At 40.0% G+C, this 22,162-nt stretch overlaps 1 protein-coding gene across 1 annotated transcript; it reads left to right on the top strand.

Moving 5' to 3' along the window:
- The first annotated feature begins 16,069 nt into the window (after positions 1–16,069).
- Positions 16,070–17,496, top strand: LOC122484203 (olfactory receptor 6X1). Its single transcript, XM_043582203.1, is given in 3 exon segments — positions 16,070–16,395; positions 16,397–16,919; positions 17,338–17,496. Coding segments are annotated over 3 exon segments (966 nt in total). The 5' UTR covers positions 16,070–16,111.
- The last annotated feature ends 4,666 nt before the right edge of the window (positions 17,497–22,162 follow it).

The following is a 22,162-nucleotide window of genomic DNA, read 5'->3' as shown; positions in this document are numbered from 1 at the left end:
ATAGTACTCCATTGTGTATATAAACCACAATTTTTTTATCCATTCATCAGTTGATGGACATTTAGGCTCTTTCCATAATTTGGCTATTGTTGAGAGTGTTGCTATAAACATTGGGGTACCAGTGCCCCTACGCATCAGTACCTCTGTATCCCTTGGGTAAATTCCTAGCAGTGCTATTGCTGGGTCATAGGGTAGGTCTATTTTTAATTTTTTGAGGAACCTCCACACTGTTTTCCAGAGTGGCTGCACCAATTTGCATTCCCACCAACAGTGCAAGAGGGTTCCCGTTTCTCCACATCCTCTCCAGCATCTATAGTCTCCTGATTTGTTCATTTTGGCCACTCTGACTGGCGTGAGGTGATATCTGAGTGTGGTTTTGATTTGTATTTCCCTGATGAGGAGTGACGTTGAGCATCTTTTCATGTGCCTGTTGGCCATCCGGATGTCTTCTTTAGAGAAGTGTCTATTCATGTTTTCTGCCCATTTCTTCACTGGGTTATTTGTTTTTCGGGTGTGGAGTTTGGTGAGCTTTTTATAGATTTTGGATACTAGCCCTTTGTCCGATATGTCATTTGCAAATATCTTTTCCCATTCTGTTGGTTGCCTTTTAGTTTTGTTGGTTGTTTCATTTGCTGTGCAGAAGCTTTTTATCTTCATAAGGTCCCAGTAGTTCATTTTTGCTTCTAATTCCCTTGCCTTTGGGGATGTGTCAAGTAAGAGATTGCTACGGCTGAGGTCAGAGAGGTCTTTCCCTGCTTTCTCCTCTAGGGTTTTGATGGTTTCCTGTCTCACATTCAGGTCCTTTATCCATTTTGAGTTTATTTTTGTGAATGGTGTGAGAAAGTGGTCTAGTTTCAACCTTCTGCATGTTGCTGTCCAGTTCTCCCAGCACCATTTGTTAAAGAGACTGTCTTTTTTCCATTGGATATTCGGAAAGAATAACTTTAAATGTTATCCTACTAATTTGGATGTTTGAATTTAAAGGGGGACTATAGAAGACTCAGAATAATCCAAGATCAAAAATAATTACTCTCCAATGGTGGTTTTCGGGTAGATAACAGGGTGGATGATTTGGGACAGTTTACCACCTTGCTACTGCTAAACTTCTATAATGTAGCCTGACTTCATGTAAGGTAATCCCTGGGTATCCCTACAGTGGAAAAGAGTGGTATCCTCAACCATTAAAGGTTTACGAATGCTAATTTCTATCATTTACACCGAATTTGACAAAGACTACCTGTGCCCCAACTTATAGCACAAGCAAGTTCCAAAACACAAGAAATGATGATTCAGTACAAAAATGCAATGAGATCACTTGTGCTTAGTGGTTACATATCATAAAACTGCACTAGATTTCTCTCATAAAAATATTCACTTAAGGCCTTGTTTACCTCACAAATTTGTTGTGAGATTAACTAGAGTTATATAACTTGGAAAATGGGAAATTAAAATCACTGTGTAAATGTTATCAGTGTTTCATCTACTTTATATAGATTACTGTGATTCCGAGCTATTATACTATATATGTGCTAGCTCGTATTTATTTTATCTACTTTTTCTGCCAGACCTCAGGAAATAATAGTGATCTGTGGTTATTTACAGCAGAAGGAGACACTGGGAAGAATGTGAAGTTGGCAAATTTCAGAGGACCCCAAGAGATGAAAATAAACCATCACAGAGAATCTGGGGCCAGTGATAGTCAGGAGCCAAGCAGGTAGGCATGTAGCATCCATGTAGATAATCAACCAATAGGAAATGTTCCAGCTACCAGGATGATGTTGGGACAAAACTCCAATCCTGGGAGGAGATCTGGCGAAGGCCCAGTTATTACAGATTTAAGTTTGAGTTGGTGGAAGGTTGGGGAATGAAGAAAAAATCTGGACCTCAGGATGCAGGCCAAAGTTCAGTCTTCAGAACTTACTGAGATTGGAAACTGAACCACTTGATCTTAGGAGCTGTAGGTCAGGTTTGGTCATGGGAATGGGATGAAGAATGGCATTTGAAGTGCCTGGGTGGCTCAGTCAGTTAAGCATCTGACTTTGGCTCAGATCATGATCTCACGGTTCATGGATTTCAGCCCTATGTCCGGCTCTGTGTTAATAGCTCAGAACCTAGAGCCTGCATCAGATTCTGTGTCTCCCTCTGTCTCTCTGCTCCTCCCTCACTCACACTCTGTCTCTCTCTCTCAAAAATAAAATAAACATTAAAGAAAATTAAAGAAGAAGAAGAAGAAGAAGAAGAATGGCATCTGAAAAGGATTATCTAGCTATGACAAAGAAGCATGCAGAAGCCAGGCCTGTATTTGGACCAAACCCTTCCTTGGACGTCATAGCCCTACTTTGTGGTTCTCTTTGTACTTCTATAAATCTTTCCTCTTCTTTCAGAAATGCTATTTTCTCAAACTCAATCTCTGAAACCATATTTCTTGGGTTGAAATTGTCATTTAGTATCGATATGGCTTTGGTCAAGTTTCTTCACCATTCTGTGTCCCAGTCTCATTGTCTATAAAATAGAAATAATGATAATAATATTACCGCCCAGGGCTCTTGTAAAGATAACAAAGACGCATAAGCACACTGAGAATAGTGCCTGGCACACAGTAAGCACTATGCAAATGTTTGCCTTGATTGTTATTATCTTTATTTTTAATTTGATTTTTATTTTTTGATAATTTAAAAAATATTGTTCATCTTTTTTATTTTGAGAAATTCATACTTTTTTCTGACTTGAGTCAACCACAAATTTCATACTTGAATTTGTAATCTCAGCTGAAGCTTTGGAGAACAGAAAACTGACACATCAGAATAATGTTCTGAATCTATTAATGTGGTGATAACCTAAGACTCTTTAAAAAGCAATGGGAGAGGCGCCTGGGTGGCTCAGTCAGTTGGGCGGCCGACTTCGGCTCAGGTCATGATCTTGCAGTCTGTGAGTTCGAGCCCTGTGTCAGGCTCTGTGCTGACAGCTCGGAGCCTGGAGCCTGTTTCAGATTCTGTGTCTCCCTCTCTCAGACCCTCCCCTGTTCATGCTCTGTCTCTCCCTGTCTCAAAAATAAATAAATTTTTAAAAAATGTTAAAAAGCAATGGGAGATTTCCTAACACTTTTCTGAATCTGTATACTAGTTCTCAGTTTTGTACCTAGTAATTTTCTTTCAAAACCCAGAAATTTCACCAGCAGTTCTGAGGCACCTGAGTTTTGAAACAAAAGATGGCATTTAATGTTTTGAGAACCAGAAAGAAACAATTTGTTTTGTTTTGTTTTGTTTTTGGTGATGGCTGCCCACTCAGAGAAGATGCTAACATAGGTAATTTTCCTTGTAGCTGATGGTTTAATCTTTTTAATGTTTGTGATAATGGATCCAGAATTGTGGTAGCTAAAGCAATACACTTTAAGAATACTAAAGGCCATCTTTAAGAATACTAAATTGAAAATACAGAATAGGTAGAAAAATTAATGTGCATTATATATATATATTTAAGTTTATTTATTTTGAGAGAGAGAGAGCACACATGTGTGAGCAGGGGAGGGGCAGAGAGAGAGAGGGAGAGAGAGGATCCCAAGCAGGCTCCTTGCTGTCAGCATGGAGCCCGATGCAGGGCTCAATCTCACAAACTGTGAGATCATGATCTGAGTCAAAGTCAAGAATCAGATGCTTAACTGACTGAGCCTCCCAGGTGCCCCTTAATATGTATTTTAAATGAGAGGGAAAAATAACAATCCACAATTTTAAAAAGCAACAAAATACTGTATATATCACACAACCCAAGAAAACAGCACAATATTTCATTAGCTAATAGCTTCTCTTGTTAGTGGAAGTTTATGGTTCTTTAGTTTATGAAACTATCTTTAACATATGTTTGATCATACAACAGTGACCTTGTATCACTTTCTGTAGAGAAAATGGAAAGTTAATTGAGATTTGTTTTTGAACATGGTTAACTGAAATATTTTTAATTTGTTTATGTTAGAGAAATCACTTTTAGCTTCACAATATATTACTTATAATAGATAAATGGATACAGTTTTGTATTGTATGTATTGTATTGTATGATAAACCTCTACAGTGCATTTATGTACATTACAGAGTATACACCTGCCAGGAGAGAATTTCTGCTTTGAGTAAGCACTGATGATACTGCTGCTTACAGTTTCACATGACCAATAATGGGAAGAATCTTTCACAGACTCACTTCTCATTCTGTACCCTTCTGGTTCTAAACATTCTAAAGCTTGCTTCTCCTCCATTACCCACCGTTGGGGAAACATAACTAAAAACAAAATCTTCCAACCCACAAAGGTTCTCTCCACAAAGGTGGTAGAGAAAGAAAATACTTTTATTATTAAGTAAGCGTTAAACCAGAGTGTGATGCCTGTCACAGGCAACCCACCAAGAGCTTGCAAAGACGGAGAGAAATCTCACCCTTTCATGTAACCAAGCAAACACAATCCATGACATACACACTCTGAAGATAAACAATAACTGGTTCTCAAGTACGAAGACTTGACAACACCATTTGTAACACAGAGTTCCTCCTAGGCTCATCTGGTGATTGGAATGACCATCTGTGTTAGCTAATTGGCTTTATCCAGAGAAAAAACAATCTTCTTATATCTTTTTGACGGGAGATGATTTTGTAACTTAGAGTAAGGCACCCAAGGAAGTTAGGCTCCTACCCTCCCACAGAAATTGTGAGATAGAGTACGATTACCCTTGCAGTTTACATTTCAAAGAGATGGTTCTCAGGGCCTTGAGAAAGACATTTCTGAGTCATAAAGCCAGCAAAAGGTTTATTTAGCTTCTAAAAAATTTATACACATTTCAAAGAGACAAAGAAAGAAATTATAATTAGATGTGTTCTATAGGAAATGCTCCATAAAAGGGAAAAAAGAGAAGTTCCTTCCCTTATTTTTGATACGGAGAATTAAGTCTCTTATATTTTATTTGTATTTATCCCTACACCACATATTCCAGTGCTTGCCAGGAAAATCTCTAGTCCTGTTCTTTCGGGTCATGACATCCAAGTGAGTCAACCTGGATGAGTGAGTAAACCTTCATTTAACCCTGGTCTTCTCATTCCCAGAGCACAAAGGCACTCTAGGACAGAGGACAGATCAAGAGAGTGGGCAACCATGGCTCCTCCTGTATTGGGAACCTCACTGTCTTCTCAAAAATTATCCCACTCATAAGCCAACCCTACCTACCAGATTTCTCACATATGGTGATTTTTTTCCTTCAGAGTTTAGAATGCTTATCTGTAATACACTTCCCTCAGGGGTCATCTCAACTGGCAAATGTGTAAATATTCCAATTGTGAATGGGCTTTAAATTTGTTCCATCAAGATATATGATCTAACGATCTGATTTAAACATCCAAATATTACAAGATAGATGAGAAGTTTGCTGAGTATTACATAACAAAAGGTTGGTGTAATCAAAACGTATGGATGAGTTCAGTAGGGTGTTACTGTATTATTGCAGGGACCTAAGTGTTCTCATTTAATCAAGATGTCTAACTTAATGTTAAGATGTCTAAGTTTTAGTTATTATTGGGGCTGGACTGGTTTTATACAAGAGAAAAAATAAGTTATGAAAAACTGAGACCTTCCCCTCAGAAATAAAAGACAAGGGGAAGGAGAGAGAAGGAGACAGAGAGGACAAGAATGTGTAGTCATAAAAGGCAGGAGAGAGGAGAGTTCCAAAAAGGAGGTAGTTAGTGGTATTGGCTACTACAGATTGATTTAGGGGGGGAAAAAAAGCACTAAGAAAATCCGTTTGGATTTGAAAGATTATTTAAAAATTTAAGAATAATCTTAGGTATATAAATTCAATAAATTATTAAGCGGAAACTAAATCTCAAGAATCTAAATACGGGCAAAGAAATAGAGGTGAAGTTACATATTATTTAAGAAATGTTGCAGTAAAATAAATCCAAGACACCTAAAGCAGTCAAAATTGTGTTTTGTTTTGTTTTAAGACAGGGAATTATGCCTTCTTTTTAAATTTTTTTTTAATTTTTTAATGTTTATTTATTCTTTTTTTTTTTAATTTTTTTTTCAACGTTTATTTATTTTTCGGACAGAGAGAGACAGAGCATGAACAGGGGAGGGGCAGAGAGAGAGGGAGACACAGAATCGGAAACAGGCTCCAGGCTCTGAGCCATCAGCCCAGAGCCTGACGCGGGGCTCGAACTCCCGGACCGTGAGATCATGACCTCGCTGAAGTCGGACGCTTAACCGACTGCGCCACCCAAGCGCCCCAATGTTTATTTATTCTTGACACAGAGAGAGAGAGAGAGAGAGAGAGAGAGGGCCAGAAGGTGAGTGTCAGAGAGAGAGGGAGACACAAAATCCAAAGCAGGCTCCAGGATCTGAGCTGTCAGCACAGAACCCGACGCGGGGCTCGAACCCACCAATCGTGGGATCATGATCTGAGCCGAAGTTGGACACACAACAGATTGAGCTACCCAGGCACTCTGGGAATTGTGCCTTCTTAAGGAAGAAGAAAAGGAGTCAATTTGGTGATGGGAAAGGAGGTGCAGTTGCCAAAGAAAGTGGAATATATGATAAAGGATGCTCTGAGAGATAAGAATATCAATAATACAAACAATAAAGCTAACACTAATAATTACACACATAAATAGGATATGTGATTCTTCTTTAACTTCTGCTAGAGAAAATCTTCCTTCTCTAAGATTATCATCTTTCCCCTTTCTTATGCTGCTTTCCTTGCTTTTGAATCTCATGTCTCTTTAGTTATGAATAGATCATCTGTTGGGTACCACTGCACCTTCCAATTTCCATGTGATTATTTTGGAAGAATCCAATAAACAGCCATGACAAAGTAATCCTACCAGACTAACCTTCCAATCACATACACATACGAAAAACTAGACAAAATATATGAAACAACAATTTTCAGGCACTGGACAAGAAGTCAAGGATGGAGATCCATGAGAGAAGGGAAACAAATTAGTTGAGCCCTAGAATAGCCAGGGCTCTCCACCTGGAGGCTTCTACTAGACAATAGTGGAGGGCAAACCCAAGGAAGTCACGGCAGGTGCAGAGACAGAGTTCAGAGTTCAAGGAGGCTGAAGCAACTGAGGGACAGAATACAAAAAAGAAAAACCTTCAGATATCTGCAAAGGATTAGACAGGGCATTTCAAATAGCGATGGTAAATATGTTCTAAGATTTTTTTTTAATTTATTTATTTTGAGAAAGAAAGAAAAAAAGAAGGAGTGGGTGAGGGGCAAAGAGAGGATCCCAAGCAGGCTCCAGGCTGTCAACACAGAGCCCGACACGGGGCTCAATCTCACAAACCACGAGATCACGGCCCGAGCTGAAACCAAGAGCGAGACGCTTAACCCACTGAGCCACCTAGGTTCCCCTGAGATTCTTTTTTTTTTTTAATGTGAACAAAAAGAGGGAAAAAAATGGAAGATTAAAAAATAAGTAAATGTAACTGAAGGTCACCAAGAAATGAAGTGAAAACTTTACTGGATGTATTCAACAGCTCATTAGGCACTTCAAAATAAAATAATTTGAAGATTAAGTGTGAAACTATCAAAATTACATGTCAGAGAGGGAATAAAAACTAAAAACAAGGGGTGTCTGGGTGGCTCAGTCACATGAGCATCTGACTTCATATTAGGTCATGATCTCATGGTTCCTGAGTTCAAGCCCTGCATTGGGCTCGCTGCTGTCATCCCAGAGTTCACTTTAGATTCTCTGTCCCCTTCTCTCTCTGCCCCTCCCCGCTCATGCTTTCTCTCTCAAAAATAAATAGAACATAAAAAAAAAAAACTAAAAACAATGAACAGAACTTCTGTGGCTTTGGGGACACCATCCAACAATCTAATGTATGTATAACTGGAGGGCAGAAAAAAAATATTTGAAGAAAAAATTCAAAGACATAATGACAAAGAATTTTCAAAATTGGATAGAAAACAAATTCACATGTTCACAAAGCTTGATAAATAGCAAGCAAGACAAGTAAAAGAAAATTACACCTACGCGTATCATAATTATATTTCTAAAAATCAATGATAAAAATTAAGACAATAGGAAATTAAAATACCCCCCCCACACACACACGTTACAATTCATGTTCTATAAATACAGAAGTATACATAATACATTGATGATGTCTCATAAGAAACCATGCCAGCCAGAAGACAATGGAACAAAATCTTTAAACTGCTTGGAGTGAGGGGTGGAGTGGGATAAACTACCTGGAATTCTTTATGCAGTAAATATATCCTTCAAAACGAAGGACATGTAAATAAATTTTGCACAAAAACTGACAAAAATTTGTTGCCACCAGACCTTCACTGCATGTTAAAAATTGCCTCAAAATGGATCCTACACTTCAACATCTAAGAGAAAGCATGGACAAATCTTTGCAATCTTGCGGTATACAAACATTTCTTAGATAAGATGCAAAAAAAAAAAAAAAAAGAACCATAAGAAAAAAAAGAATAAATTAGGTTTCACAAATTGTAAATGCTTACATATCAAAATATATTATTAAAAATTATTAGTAAGCCATAAACTGGGAAACAATATTCTCAATATTTTTTTCTGACAAAGGACCCATATATAGAATAAAGAACTTTTGTGACAATAATGAAAGGAAAATTAATCTAATTTTTAGGGGACAAAATATTTAAACTAATTCTCTACAAGAAATAAATATATAGGGGCGCCTGGGTGGCGCAGTCGGTTGAGCGTCCGACTTCAGCCAGGTCACGATCTCGCGGTCTGTGAGTTCGAGCCCCACGTCCGGCTCTGGGCTGATGGCTCGGAGCCTGGAGCCTGTTTCCGATTCTGTGTCTCCCTCTCTCTCTGCCCCTCCCCCGTTCATGCTCTGTCTCTCTCTGTCCCAAAAATAAATAAACATTGAAAAAAAAAATTTAAAAAAAAAAAAGAAATAAATATATGAAGTCAGTAAACATATAAAAATTTTCTCAGTATCACTAGTCATTACAGAAATGCAAATTAAATTAGCAACGAGAAAGCCCTACCTCTACCATGATGCCTTTTTAAAAAACTGACAATAACAAATGTTGGCAAAGTATGGAGCAGCTAGAACTCTCCTATGTTGGTTGATGGGACTGTAAAATCTCACAGGAGAATAGTTTGGCTCTTTCTTAAAAAATTAAACCTACCCTTACTTCACACTCAGAAAATTCATCTAAAATCTGTTCACCTAAAACAAATAAAAACATATGCTCACAAAAAGATTCCCACATGAGTGCTCACCACACCTGTATTCATATCATCAAAAGTGAACCAACTCAAAAGCTCATCAATCTCATCAATCACTAAATGAATAAATAAGGTGTGGTATATTCCTAGAATATGGAATGTGTAGGGAAGGAAAACTTTTCCTCTCTTCCCTTCTACTTTCTTTGGCTCATCTAATAATTGAATTGATATAAGACAGATTAAGGGGAGAAAAAAAACCAAATTTCAATTCTGTATGTCCAAGAACTCATAGAAATATGAGACTCAAAGAAGTGACCAAACCAGGAAGCTTTTAGATCTTTTAGACAAAGAAACAATAAATTTGTGTGGAACTGACAAGACAGAAAAGTTTGGGCTTCGGGAAGTAAACTGGTAAAGTAACAAGGTTTGTTTATAAAGCTTTCTTGGCCCTAATTTCTCTATCTCTGGTAGTAAGGATGTCTCTCTTCCTCCTGGTTCAAGGAGGGTACACTTCTCATGGGAGATTTCTTTCCTGCTTTCAGGGAGACCAAGAAAGGTCAGAGTTTCCTTCACACATTGGTTGCTCCTTAAGTAACTTTAATTTAAAATAATCAATATGCCAGGGGCGCCTGGGTGGCGCAGTCGGTTAAGCGTCCGACTTCAGCCAGGTCACGATCTCGTGGTCCGGGAGTTCGAGCCCCGCGTGGGGCTCTGGGCTGATGGCTCGGAGCCTGGAGCCTGTTTCCGATTCTGTGTCTCCCTCTCTCTCTGCCCCTCCCCCATTCATGCTCTGTCTCTCTCTGTCCCAAAAATAAATAAAAAACGTTGAAAAAAAATTTAAAAATAAATAAATAAATAAATAAAATAATCAATATGCCAAAGTATTGTATTTTGGGTCAACTGCCCTGAACCTTATCAAATACTACTCAGCAGTAAGAAGGAATGAACTTTTGGGGCTCCTGGGTGACTCAGTTGATTAAGGATCTGACTCTTGATTTCAGCTCAGGTCATGATCTCATGGTTTGCAAGATCGAGCCCCATGTCGGGCTTTGTGCTAATAGCAAGGAGCCTGCTTGGGATTCTCTCTCTCCCTCTCTCTCTAACCCCTCCCCTGCTCATGCACATGAACGCACGTGCTTGCTCTCCCTAAATAAATAAATAAATGGAAAAAACATTTTTTAAAGGAACGAACTTTAATTTTTTTTTTTATATTTTACATTTATTCATTTTTGAGAAACAAAGTGAGACAAAGCGTGAGCAGGGGAGGGGCAGAGAGAGAAGAAGGAGACACAGAATCTGAAGCAGTCTCCAGGCTCTGAGCAAGCAGTCAGCACGGAGCCTGATGCAGGGCTCGAACCCACAAACTGTGAAATCATGACCTGATCCGAAGTCGGATGCTCAGCCGACTGGGCCACCCAGGCGCCCCAGGAATGAACTTTTCATATTTGACAATATGGATGAATTTCAAAAATAGTTTGCCAAGTGGAAGTATCCGGATACAAAAAAGTATACCTACTGTATGATTTCATCCATATAAAATCATACAAAAGTCAAGACTAATCTGTAGACATAGAAATCAGATCAGTGGTTGTTGGGATGGGAGAGAAGGTGTTGAGGTAGAACAGAAAGCGTGCACAAAAGAACTTTTTGGAGTGCTGAGGACGTTCTAAATCTTAATTTAAGGTGTGGTTCCATGGGTATACACATCTGTCAAAACTCACTGAACTATATACTTAAAATCTCTGCATTTTCTTCTATGTAAGTCCACCTCATTAAAGTCTTTCTAAATTACGATTCCAGCTCTATTTTCCTGTTTTGTAGAGCGTCCCCCAACAATTAGTGGCGCTTGCTATCTCCATCAACTGTCTGCTGACCCTCAAGAGTTCAAAACCCCATTTTTTCACTTAATCACCATAAGATTCTATGCCGTTCACTCTTGCATTTCTGCATACCTGGCTACTTTTCACGTTATTAATCAAATTTCCTACCCTTAAACCAACTTAGTTCATTAGAGGATCCCATTTAATTATTAAGAAACCACTGATTTTTCTTCTTGCAGAAACTAAGAAATTCAAGATCTCAACCCCATGGATTCTCAGATTTTGGTGAATTATTTCAGGAGTGGAGGCATGACTGGTACCAATGAGAATTTAGAAAGCTGCAATGTCTTACCCTGACTTATGAATAAACTTTTAGTGAGACTTTGTTTTCTCCTGGGAGTCTCGGGAGCACATCCATGGAGACTAATGTCCCAGAGGAAGCTAGGAAAGTGCCCCACTAACAAATCATTATTTTGAGAGAAGAAACCTTGACCTAGTGTGACCTGATCTATTAATCACTTTCAAAATAATTCTCTTAAACACTGAAGCAATCTTGCCATTTCTTGAAAGCTTTATGAATAGAATTCAGCAATGCATGACAGCACTTACCTTAAATTCTAGAAAGAGAGATGCATTTTCCTAATGCAAAAAAGAAGGAACTTTTCTGTTTCAATTCTGTGGCCTTATAAGAGTCTCCTTTTCTTTCAGTCCATGTGTGGACAAGCATGCACCTCAGGACCAGAAGTGTTTCCTTGGGAATCATTAGTGCTTGTGAGTATTTCTTTGCTACAGAGAAGCAAAGAGCACTGTTTGGGGTGAAGTTTTGCTTTTCTCTAGAATGAAAAGCTACGGCTAGCCTTGCTGCCTTGAAGCCTTCAAATGAATTCCAATAAATGAATCTCAGTCTCATACAGAAAAGTCATAACCCTGACTTGGACCAGCAAACAGTCTTAATTTACTGCATTTTACCCAGAACCACAAATCCTTGGAATGAATTTCAGACTGGCTATCTTTATTTGCATCTCAGTATTGCACAGTCCCCCAAGTAGTGATTCTTTTTGTTTGTTTGTTTATGTATTTATTTTTGAGAGAGAGGTGGGGAGCAGAGAGAAAGGGAGACAGAGAATCCCAAGCAAGCTCCATGCTGTCAGCACCGAGCTCGATGCAGGGCTCGAACTCACCAACGGTGAGATCATGACCTGAGCCAAAATCAAGAGTCAGACACTTAACTGACTGAGCCACCCAGGTGCCCCACTCCAAGTAGTGATTCTTGATGCATTTGCCTTTGTGGAACTGATAGTGTATAATCCAGGTTCCTCTGCTGGAAGGTCACACACTACTGGGCATCTTCACATTGACTACATGATCAAAGTCGAAAAATTCAAGAAATTGCCCCCTATCAAAAGTTTAAAAAGACAAAATGAATAAGCAAACAAACAAACGATGAGGCTTGGGACACATTGCCCTTAGCCCAAATCAAGAAAAGATACATGTTAATATTTTTGTACTTTTTGGGGCGCCTGGGTGGCTCAGTCGGTTAAGCGTCTGACTTCAGCTCAGGTCGTGATCTCACGGTTTGTGGGTTTGAGCCCCACATCGGTTCTGTGCTGACAGATCAGAGCCTGGAGCCTGCTTTGGATTCTGTGTCTCCCTCTCTCTGCCTGTCCCCTGCTCATGCTCTGTCTCTCTCTTCCAAAATAACTAAACATTAAAAAAAATTTTTTTTAATATTTTTGTACTTTTTTTCTTTTGAGACTATGAAAAGTTTAAGAAAAAATGAAGGATGCTTGATTGCAACAACATAGCTCAGAAAAAATGATTCAACTGTGCCTCAAACCCTTGAGCATTAAGTGGGTTAAGAAAGCTCTCTGTGCTCGGGGCCAGTCTGGAGATCTGGGAGAATAATCAGAATGCAGTAAGAAACTCATATCCCTGATTAGGGATAGACGGAAGAGCAGAAAGGTTTACATGCAGCAAAATTTACATAAAAGCTGGAAGCCGAAGCGGACTTGGAGACAAATTATTTAGCCAACAGTCCTTGTTATGTGTCTAGCCTTTGAAATAGAGCAGTAGCATTTCATAAACATACACATGTATCAGTCTATGTAAACTCATAGGTACCTGGGGATACAATGTCAACAAACTATCCATTTATATAATCCTCCAGAAAATATCTCTTGAGGGCTTATTTTATGACAAGCCCATACTTAAGCCCTACAGATATTATTGCTTGCCCTTACGACCTTAAAGTTTATGGAGGAAGCCAAACAAACTATAAATAAAATTTTGTAAGCGTTCAGATATGGAAATGTCCAGGGAGTCAGGGAGGGCAGGAGTAGCACTGGAACTAGATTGGAGATGGGAAGTCAGGGAAGGCTTCCCATGACATGGGTCCTTAGCTGAGGTCTAGACTTCAGATAGGACTCAGCCAAATGCTGGAAGAGATTGGGGGAGGGTATTCTAGGCCAAGGGAACAGCACACAGTGATTAGGTGATGAGAGAGCTGATGACACCTTCAGGGAACCAGAGCAGGGATCAGCAAACTGTTGCTGTAAAGGGCCTGATTCTGAGTAGTTTAGGCTTTGGGGGCCCTATAGTCTCTGCTGCAACTATTCAACTCTGCCATTGCAGCACCAACGAATTAGGGTAGTTCCAGTGAGATCTTATGTACAAATAGTTAGCCAAACTCTAAACTTGGGTAAGCCAATAAGCACAGAGCATACAATGGGGAAAGAAAAGGGAAAATGACAGATCAGTCTGGAAGATTGGGTAGGGTAAGACCAGATCATCAACGGCCTTGAATGTCACACCAAGGATTTTGGGTGCTACCCTCAAGGTTCTGAGAAGTGCCCTACCTGTTAGCTTATCAGAAGTGCCTGAACAGGCCTGACTCCCAGCTTCAGCTCAAGCTAGATTCTATGCTTTAGTTCTATTTCACAAACTTCAGGCCTTGTCTGGAATGCATTCTTCCTCCCTGTCCCACTCTCTTCTCCTATTGAACTCCTTTAGACTCGGCTGAGGCACCTCCTTCTCTGGAAAACCTTCCCTAACGTCTGCCAGGCTGGGCAAGGGGTCTCTGCTGGCTGTTCCTAAAACAACCTGCACACAACTCCACAGGATCACTCCCTGCACTATATTGTAATTATTATACATGGTCTCTCTCTCCCTATCTAAATGATAAACTCCTTAATCCTCTAGTAGGACTTGGAACAAAAGAAGCTCTCAACAAATGCCTATGGTATTTATAGGTCTAATTCTCCAAATTGTGGAATGTTTAGCGCTTAGAAAATTTGTATTAACTGGGAGAGAATGCCATTCTCCTCTGAGTGCAAAATGAAGATAAATCTATATCTACCCTATTTGGAGGGACCAGGCTCATGGCCGGTTATACTGGCCATTAGTACACATTCAAATGCTTCTCCGTCTCTTACAGCCTTCATGGGAAATAACCGAAGCTTGTGACATTATAGGCAAAAAAAAAAAATAATCCTTTCCTGGTCTAGAAAAGAGGTGGGAGGAAATGGGAGTATTTTTCTCCCTTAGGCTCTCAGAGAATTCTTGTTCTCTAATATGGAGATAGAATTAATCCTCATATCAATGAACTGTGAGCTTCTTCTCCCAGGCTAAGTTTCTCATACTTTGAAAATGGGGCAATTCATTTCATAGCAATGTACCTTACCCATTGCAAAAAAGAACCATGTAGAAGAATACCCGCAATAAGATAGGAAGTAGTTTTACTGTTTTCTAGTGAATTTTAATAGAACAGGAAGAAAAAATTCTCAGCTTATAAATTTTCATATGCAAATAGGAATGCTTCGGTTAGTATGGACAGATACTTAGTCATAAAGGAAGGTTTTGGTAGGAATGTACTTGCCAGGATCCAGTTTGTTATCCTAAGCATTTGCTAGCCTTTTTACTTTTTTAGGTTCGTGTTTAGGTTTGTGGGTATGTGTGTGTGTGTGTGTGTGTGTGTGTGTGTGTGTGTGTGTATCTTTATCCAGTGTACATTTATTAGGTACTTCTGCTTATTAGGCCCTAATTCAGCTGGTCTTGGCATTCTGAATTAAAGTTTAGTGCATTTTCCTACTTGCTAAGCAGTTCTCTTCATTTAGTTTGAATATTTTTTTAGTCTCCTTTGTTACAAGTCTGAACTAGAATTTGGAAGTGGATTCTTGAGAAAAACATCTGTTCTATTATCTAAGTTGTATTTCACCACTAATATATAACAGCAAGGATTTTTAGTTGTATAAATATACACACAGAGACATGGGGGGAGTTGCAAAATCAGCTTTCTTAAACATATTTGTAATATAAATGGATAATTTATTTTCAAATATAATAGGAAAGTGTGGATTCACTTCTTATGAACCCACAGCTCAGTTTATGCAGACATACCGTTATGTATACTTTTTTTAAATTTTTTTTAATGTTTATTTATTTTTGGCACAAAGAGAGAGACAGAGCATGAGCGGGGGAGGGGCAGAGAGAGAGGGAGACACACAGTCTAAAGCAGGCTCCAGGCTCCGAACTGTCAGCACAGAGCCCGACGTGAGGCTCGAACCCACAGACTGAGAGATCATGACCTGAGCCGAAGTCAGACGCTCAACAGACTGAGCCACCCAAGCGCCCCTCATTATGTATACTTTAATAATTTGGGGTGTTCTATGTAAGTGATGAATCACTAAGTTCTAGTCCTGAAACCATTATTATGCTGTAAATTCACTAAATTGGATTTAAATAGAATAAAAAATAACAATAATATGGATTATTGACAGCTAAAGCACATTGCAACGGTTATTCTCATAGCTATACATGGATGGAAAACTACTTTTCCATTCATCAAGTATACTAAGTACTTTCAAAGTCCATTAGGTGCTGGTTTAGTCGACCAAAGGATAAGCCAAATCATGAGTAAGGAAGGAGGGCTTAGGGTGTATATGTGTATGTGAAGGAGGGGGAGTGTCCTGAAGGATCTTAAATGGAATCAGAATCTTCCTTTTCTTTCTTTTTCTTTGTTTTGTCCAAATTAGTATGAGATTCTAAACAGCTACTTTCTTGCCTGTCTTTCTAGAGAATCAAGGGACATGACAAATGGCACGACCATCACAGAGTTCATCCTTCTAGGCTTTCCTGGTACCCGAGCACTACAAATCCCTCTCTTTCTCGTGATCTTTTGCGGCTACATATTAACCCTTGCAGGCAATGGGTTCAAAATCGCCATTGTCTGGGCTGAGCCCAGGCTACAAATACCAGTGTACTTCTTCCTTTGCACCTTGTCCTTCCTAGAGATCTGGTTCCCTACCACGGTCATTCCCAAACTATCAGAAATGTTTGTGGTGGCAAGAACAGCTATCTGCATCCCCTGCTGCCTTCTTCCACTTTTTCCTGGGAACCGCCGAGTTCTTTATCTTCATTGTCATGTCTTTTGACCATTACCTGGCCATCTGCAAGCCCCTTCGCTACCCCACCACTATGACCAGCAACCTCTGCCTGCAACTTGCCCTCAGCTCCTGGGTGGTAGGCTTTACCATTGTCTTTTGTCAGATGCTACTGCTCATCCGGTTGCCATTCTGTGGCGACAATGTCATCAATCATTTCTACTGTGATGTTGGTCCCACTTTGAAGGCAGCCTGCACAGACACAAGCATTTTGGAGCTCCTGGGTCTTTTGGCGACCGTCCAGGTGATCCCAGGGTCACTCCTCTTCACAGCGATTTCTTATATCTGTATCCTGTCCACCATCCTACAGATCCCTTCAGCCACTGGCCAACAGATTTTCTCGACCTGTGCCTCCCACCTGACAGCAGTCTCCCTGCTCTATGGTGCCATTTTGTTCATGTACCTGAGACCCACAGCACACTCTTCCTTTAAGATTAATAAGGGGGGCGCCTGGGTGGCGCAGTCGGGTAAGCGTCCGACTTCAGCCAGGTCAGGATCTCGCGGTCCATGAGTTCGAGCCCCGCGTCAGGCTCTGGGCTGATGGCTCGGATCCTGGAGCCTGTTTCCGATTCTGTGTCTCTCTCTCTCTGCCCCTCCCCCGTTCATGCTCTGTCTCTCTCTGTCCCAAAAATAAATAAACGTTGAAAAAAAAAAAAAAAGAGACAGAGCATGAACGGGGGAGGGGCAGAGAGAGAGGGAGACACAGAATCGGAAACAGGCTCCAGGCTCTGAGCCATCAGCCCAGAGCCCGACGCGGGGCTCGAACTCACGGACCGCGAGATCCTGACCTGGCTGAAGTCGGACGCTTACCCGACTGCGCCACCCAGGCGCCCCCCAAAAAAATTTTTTTTAAATAATTAAAAAAAAATAAGATTAATACGGTGGTGTCAGTGCTAAATACTATCCTGACACCCCTTCTGGATCCCTTCATTTGTACAATTAGAAACAAGGAGGTGAAAGCAGCCCTAAGGAAGGCAATGGCTTGTCCAAAGACTCATCATCCAGAGGAAAACATGCGACACATCAAATGAACTTAAGGCAGATACAAAAATTAAATGTGAAAGAGGACTGGGGAGAAGATGAGGATGTGAAAGCAAACTATGATGGTAACCTTCCGTATAAGGATTTGTTCCCTATAAATAAACCACGAGTCCTCCTTCAAAAGAAGGGACCGAATTCTCAACAAGGAAATCCCAGAATACCTTCTGATGCATGAAGTACCACTAAGGACTTTCTCAATTATAAGCTGAAAGTAGAAACCACAGAAGTCAAGGACAAGTGTCAGTAACTTTTTTAAAAAATGTAAGGAATCCTGTCTCCCTCTTTGTTTACAGTAACTCCCTTCGCCTCATCTCCTTGTCAAAGGCATGAAGCATCCTGAACATGTTCTCAGTACTTATTTTCTTCATAGTAGAAGTCTCACGTAGTCTCCTAATCAATTGTAATGATCTTTCAAAAATGTTTCAAATAAACCACGGTTTTGTTTGATAATGTCTCAAAAAGGGGACTTTCATCTTGATATAATGCAAATGTTTACATACACCTAAGGGTGTTTATTCCTAGATAATACCAAAACTTGAGGGCATTATATGAAAATTTCACATTGGATTAGGTCAGTTCCTGTGCTTCAATAGGGGTAGGCCGAGTGCCTAGGAAACCAAAAGAAGTCTGAGAGACAATATGCTAGGAAGGCTTTCCTGCTGGAAAATTCAGCCCCAAGGTTACATTAAATACAGAGTTTGCATGTGAGGTTTTCACATAAGGTCCTCAAGGTAAATGATACACCTATAATTGTTTTAACCATTTTCTTGGGCAAGACATTTGACAGAAAAGTTTTTTATAGAATGACGACGCAGGTTAAGTCACAGTTCATAATAATGAGTGTTACAGATGCTTCTCTTCCGACGGCAAAGAAAGACTATCATTAAAAGCCCATTAAAGTGTGATTTTTAAAACAAGGATTATTGCACATTCCTTTTAGTACTGAATTGAAAATTGCAAAGCAAAATAAAGTGTAATGAGGTGAAAATGCTATTATCTCAACTGCCTGATCTGATTTTATCTTACAGAGGAGCTGTCTTGGGACTGGGCAGGTGAAATTGGTCATTTGAAGGCAAAGAGAGAGATCCTAAGGACGAATATTATCAAGAGCCCTATCATCAAAAGAATGGTTTAAATTGCCCTGAGTGAGAAAATCCGGGTAATAACTAAGTGCTCCTCAGAGAGGAAAATGGCACAGAAAGTAAAGAGAGGAGAAATGAGCCAGAAAGATGAATGCAGCTGAAAAGTCTGTGGGAAGAAGCCAGTGGAAATTCTCCACAGTTGAGGAGCCTACAGAACATTTTAAAGATGGAGATGCTTATACTCAATCTGAGGTCACATTTCTATGCTGTTAAACTGTTTTCCCCTTCAACCTTCAGTAAAGGCTTCTACCTTAGCTGATGTATTATAAAATGGGATGTGTATGTCACACGCACTGGTGTATGGGTGTGTTGTATGTGTAAGGAAGAATTGAGTTTCTTGTCTGGAATGATGTGGTTTGAATTAGAGACAGCCCATAGACAAGCTCACAGCAATGGCACCAGAATATGTAGAAATTTCAGGAAGAACTTCAGACTTTCATTGGCTTGGGTACGGCTAGATCTAGGGGAACTGAGACACAGGGCTTATGTTATTACTTTAAAACCTGTTTAAAAAACTGCTTTTTTAAGTTGCACAAATATTAGTTTTCCTGGGTCTGGCCTATTGCTTTAAGAGTTACCTGCGTGACGGCCAGACAGAGGGTAACATAAAACACCTTGACAGATATTTTTTTTTTTTTAATTTTTAGCGTTTATTTATGAGAGAGTTAGAGACAGGGCGTGAGTGGGGGAGGGGCAGAGAGAGAGGGAGACACAGAATCTGAAATAGGCTCCAGGCTCTGAGCTGTCAGCACAGACCCTGACTCGGGGCTTGAACCCACGAACGGTGAGATCACGATCCAAGCCAAAATCCAGAGTCTAACCGACTGAGCCACCCAGGCTCCCCAAAACCCAGATTCCTTTTTTAAAAAAATTTTTAAATGTTTATTTATTCTTGAGAGAGAGAGACAACACAAACAGGGGAGGGGCAGAGCAAGAGGGAGACACAGAATCTGAAGCAGGCTCCAGGCTCTGAGCTGTCAGCACAGAGCCCGATGTGGGGCCTGAACTCAGTTTATGACCTGAGCCAAAGTCGGAGGCTTAACGGACTGAGCCATCCAGGTGCCCCTAGACAGATCCTATAAAGGAGACAAGAACAAGTGTGAGAGTGCCACCTGGCTCCAATTCAGGAAATGCAAAATAGACACCATTTATTCACGCATGATTATCACGTTCTATGGATGTATTGGTATCATGTACTAAGCGATGTGCCAGGTACTGCTTCTGTTGAAAAAAACCATTTTTTGTGGTCTGCCAGAAAATCAGTTCTAGGAATTGGAAATACCAAGAGTTGGAGAAGCCTATCCAACAAAGAAGCTCCAACAACCTGAACATCGAGAATGAAATGAGCTACGAGACTTCTAGGCAGCCCTGCCTTAGATCTTCACCAACATGGTCGCACCAAAGCCCCCAAGGAGTGTGTTGTGTACGTCTATTGCTTGCAGCAGCTGGAGTGTTGTTCTGAGGAAAAGGAGCCATGGCCGCAAAGACAACATGCCAGAGCTTGACCTTCATATTGTCCCTTGTTTCTTAAGGCTCTAGAGCCCAAATCTCTTCTCCAAATATATATACCCCAGCTTTCTCCAACAGAATAAGAAATTACACAAGAATTCATCCAAACAATATCATAAACAACCTCTTACTCAGATCCCTGGGTATTAATTATTTTTCTACTACTGGTAACTCTAATGACAAGGTTGAGCTCATGCATACATCTGAGCCAAATCCTTGACAATGAGCCCTTGAGTTCATTTGTTCCCGAAAACATACACACTTAATTTAAGCAGTTGTTTCCATGATGTGTTCCATAATACATTAGTTATTAAAAGTAGGGCTCAAGTATTCAAACTGGGGGAGATACAGAGTTAGACAAGGTTGAGCAGTTTCCTTCACTACTCAATTTCTCAGAATTTGTAACACTATGTTGAAAAAAAAAAATTCTAACTCCCAAGCTTATGCATATAAAACTGACTGTTAGATCATCTCGGTTTTACTAAAAACTGTGCCCACTGTTCACTGATGTAAACCAGAGCAATGACCACTTTAAAAGGAGACTTTACAATCCTCTCCTTAACCAATCAAACGGTGGCCTCACGATCCTGCTTTATCTGGGCAAAACTTCTGTTCCTTACCCAATGTAGCCCTTCCCTTTTAACTCAGAAAGACTAAAGTCACTTTTGAGCAATACAGCTTTCCCTTACCTGTCAAGTAATAAATTCAGCCTTACTTTTCCAGTTCTAACGATTTTCACATGCAGTAGAAACCCCCACGAGGAAGACAGGCCTTTCCAAAGCTTACGCAGCTAGACCACTTTTTTTCGATGTGCCTTAGACGAAAGATTTCCCACTCTCTCTCTTAAAATGCATCTAATGTCATTTATGTTTTTATCAGGCTGTTATAATTCCATTACATTCATAAGTGGCCAACCTACTTAGATGTAAAATTTTAAAACTCGCATACAAGAAAAGCTGAAGCACAATAACACAAAGAATTGGAGATAATCATGTATTTACCTAACTATCTAATTCCTGACTAAGGCTCACCACCGCTTTAAACCATATTCTCCTTGCAAGTTTAAATGACTCCAATTATAAAAGTCCCATTTACACATAACCCTTCCAGAACTATCCAATTTCTGTACCTGGTATTCAACTAGTCTTGGCCCGAACAATTCAAAGAGTAGAGCTATGCACTCTCAGATGAGCCCACTCTACTAACTACTCCTACCATTTCTTTCATTTTTGGAAAATGGTCTCTCTCTTCCAAGTGCAGAAACAACCATTTTCCTAAGAATTAGTTCTTTACTCTTCATCAGATATTGTTTAAAAAAAAGAAAAAGAAAAGAAATAATAACCGAACGCCCCCATCTCCACATTATGGCTTTAGTCCAGGCACTTGACCTATAATAATAACTCTGTAAATCACCTTTCCACATCCCAGTCTTGGACCCCTTCCTTCTCATCAGAGGCCGAAAGGATTTTATAAAAATGTATATCTAATCATGTCACTTAATTAAAATCCTTCAGTGGCTTCCCATTAACTATAGCAGATAATGCTTACTTTAGTCCATAAGACTAAATATATAAGAGACAATATACTATGAAGGCTTTCTTGCTGGAAAATTCAGCCCCAAGTTTACATTAAATACAGAGTTTGCATGTGAGGTTTTCACATAAGGTGAATGACCTTTGGTCCATCAGATCTGATCCCTGTTCACAATATCAGGTCCATCTTACACATTTCTCTATTGTTCTCTGGCCCTAGGCACACTACCTTTCTTTCAATTTCTCCACTACCCCAAGCTCTTTCCCACCTCGGGACCCTTGCATACACACTATTTCCCATTACTTCAAACATTCTTTCTTGCTCATCCCACTTCTCACTCCCATCCCCAATCTCAGCCTGCCCGCTCATCCTTCAGAATTCTGCTCAAACGTTTCTATTCAAGAAGGCCTCCCCTGACTGCTTCTCTACCAGCACCACCATCAGGATTAGGACCTCCAGTTACAAGCTCTCA

This window comes from Prionailurus bengalensis, chromosome D1, assembly GCF_016509475.1.
Source record: "Prionailurus bengalensis isolate Pbe53 chromosome D1, Fcat_Pben_1.1_paternal_pri, whole genome shotgun sequence".
In the NCBI taxonomy this organism is placed as follows: domain Eukaryota; kingdom Metazoa; phylum Chordata; class Mammalia; order Carnivora; family Felidae; genus Prionailurus; species Prionailurus bengalensis.
The sequence above is the reverse complement of the archived record's forward strand: the minus strand, read 5'-3'. Positions and strand labels throughout refer to the sequence as shown.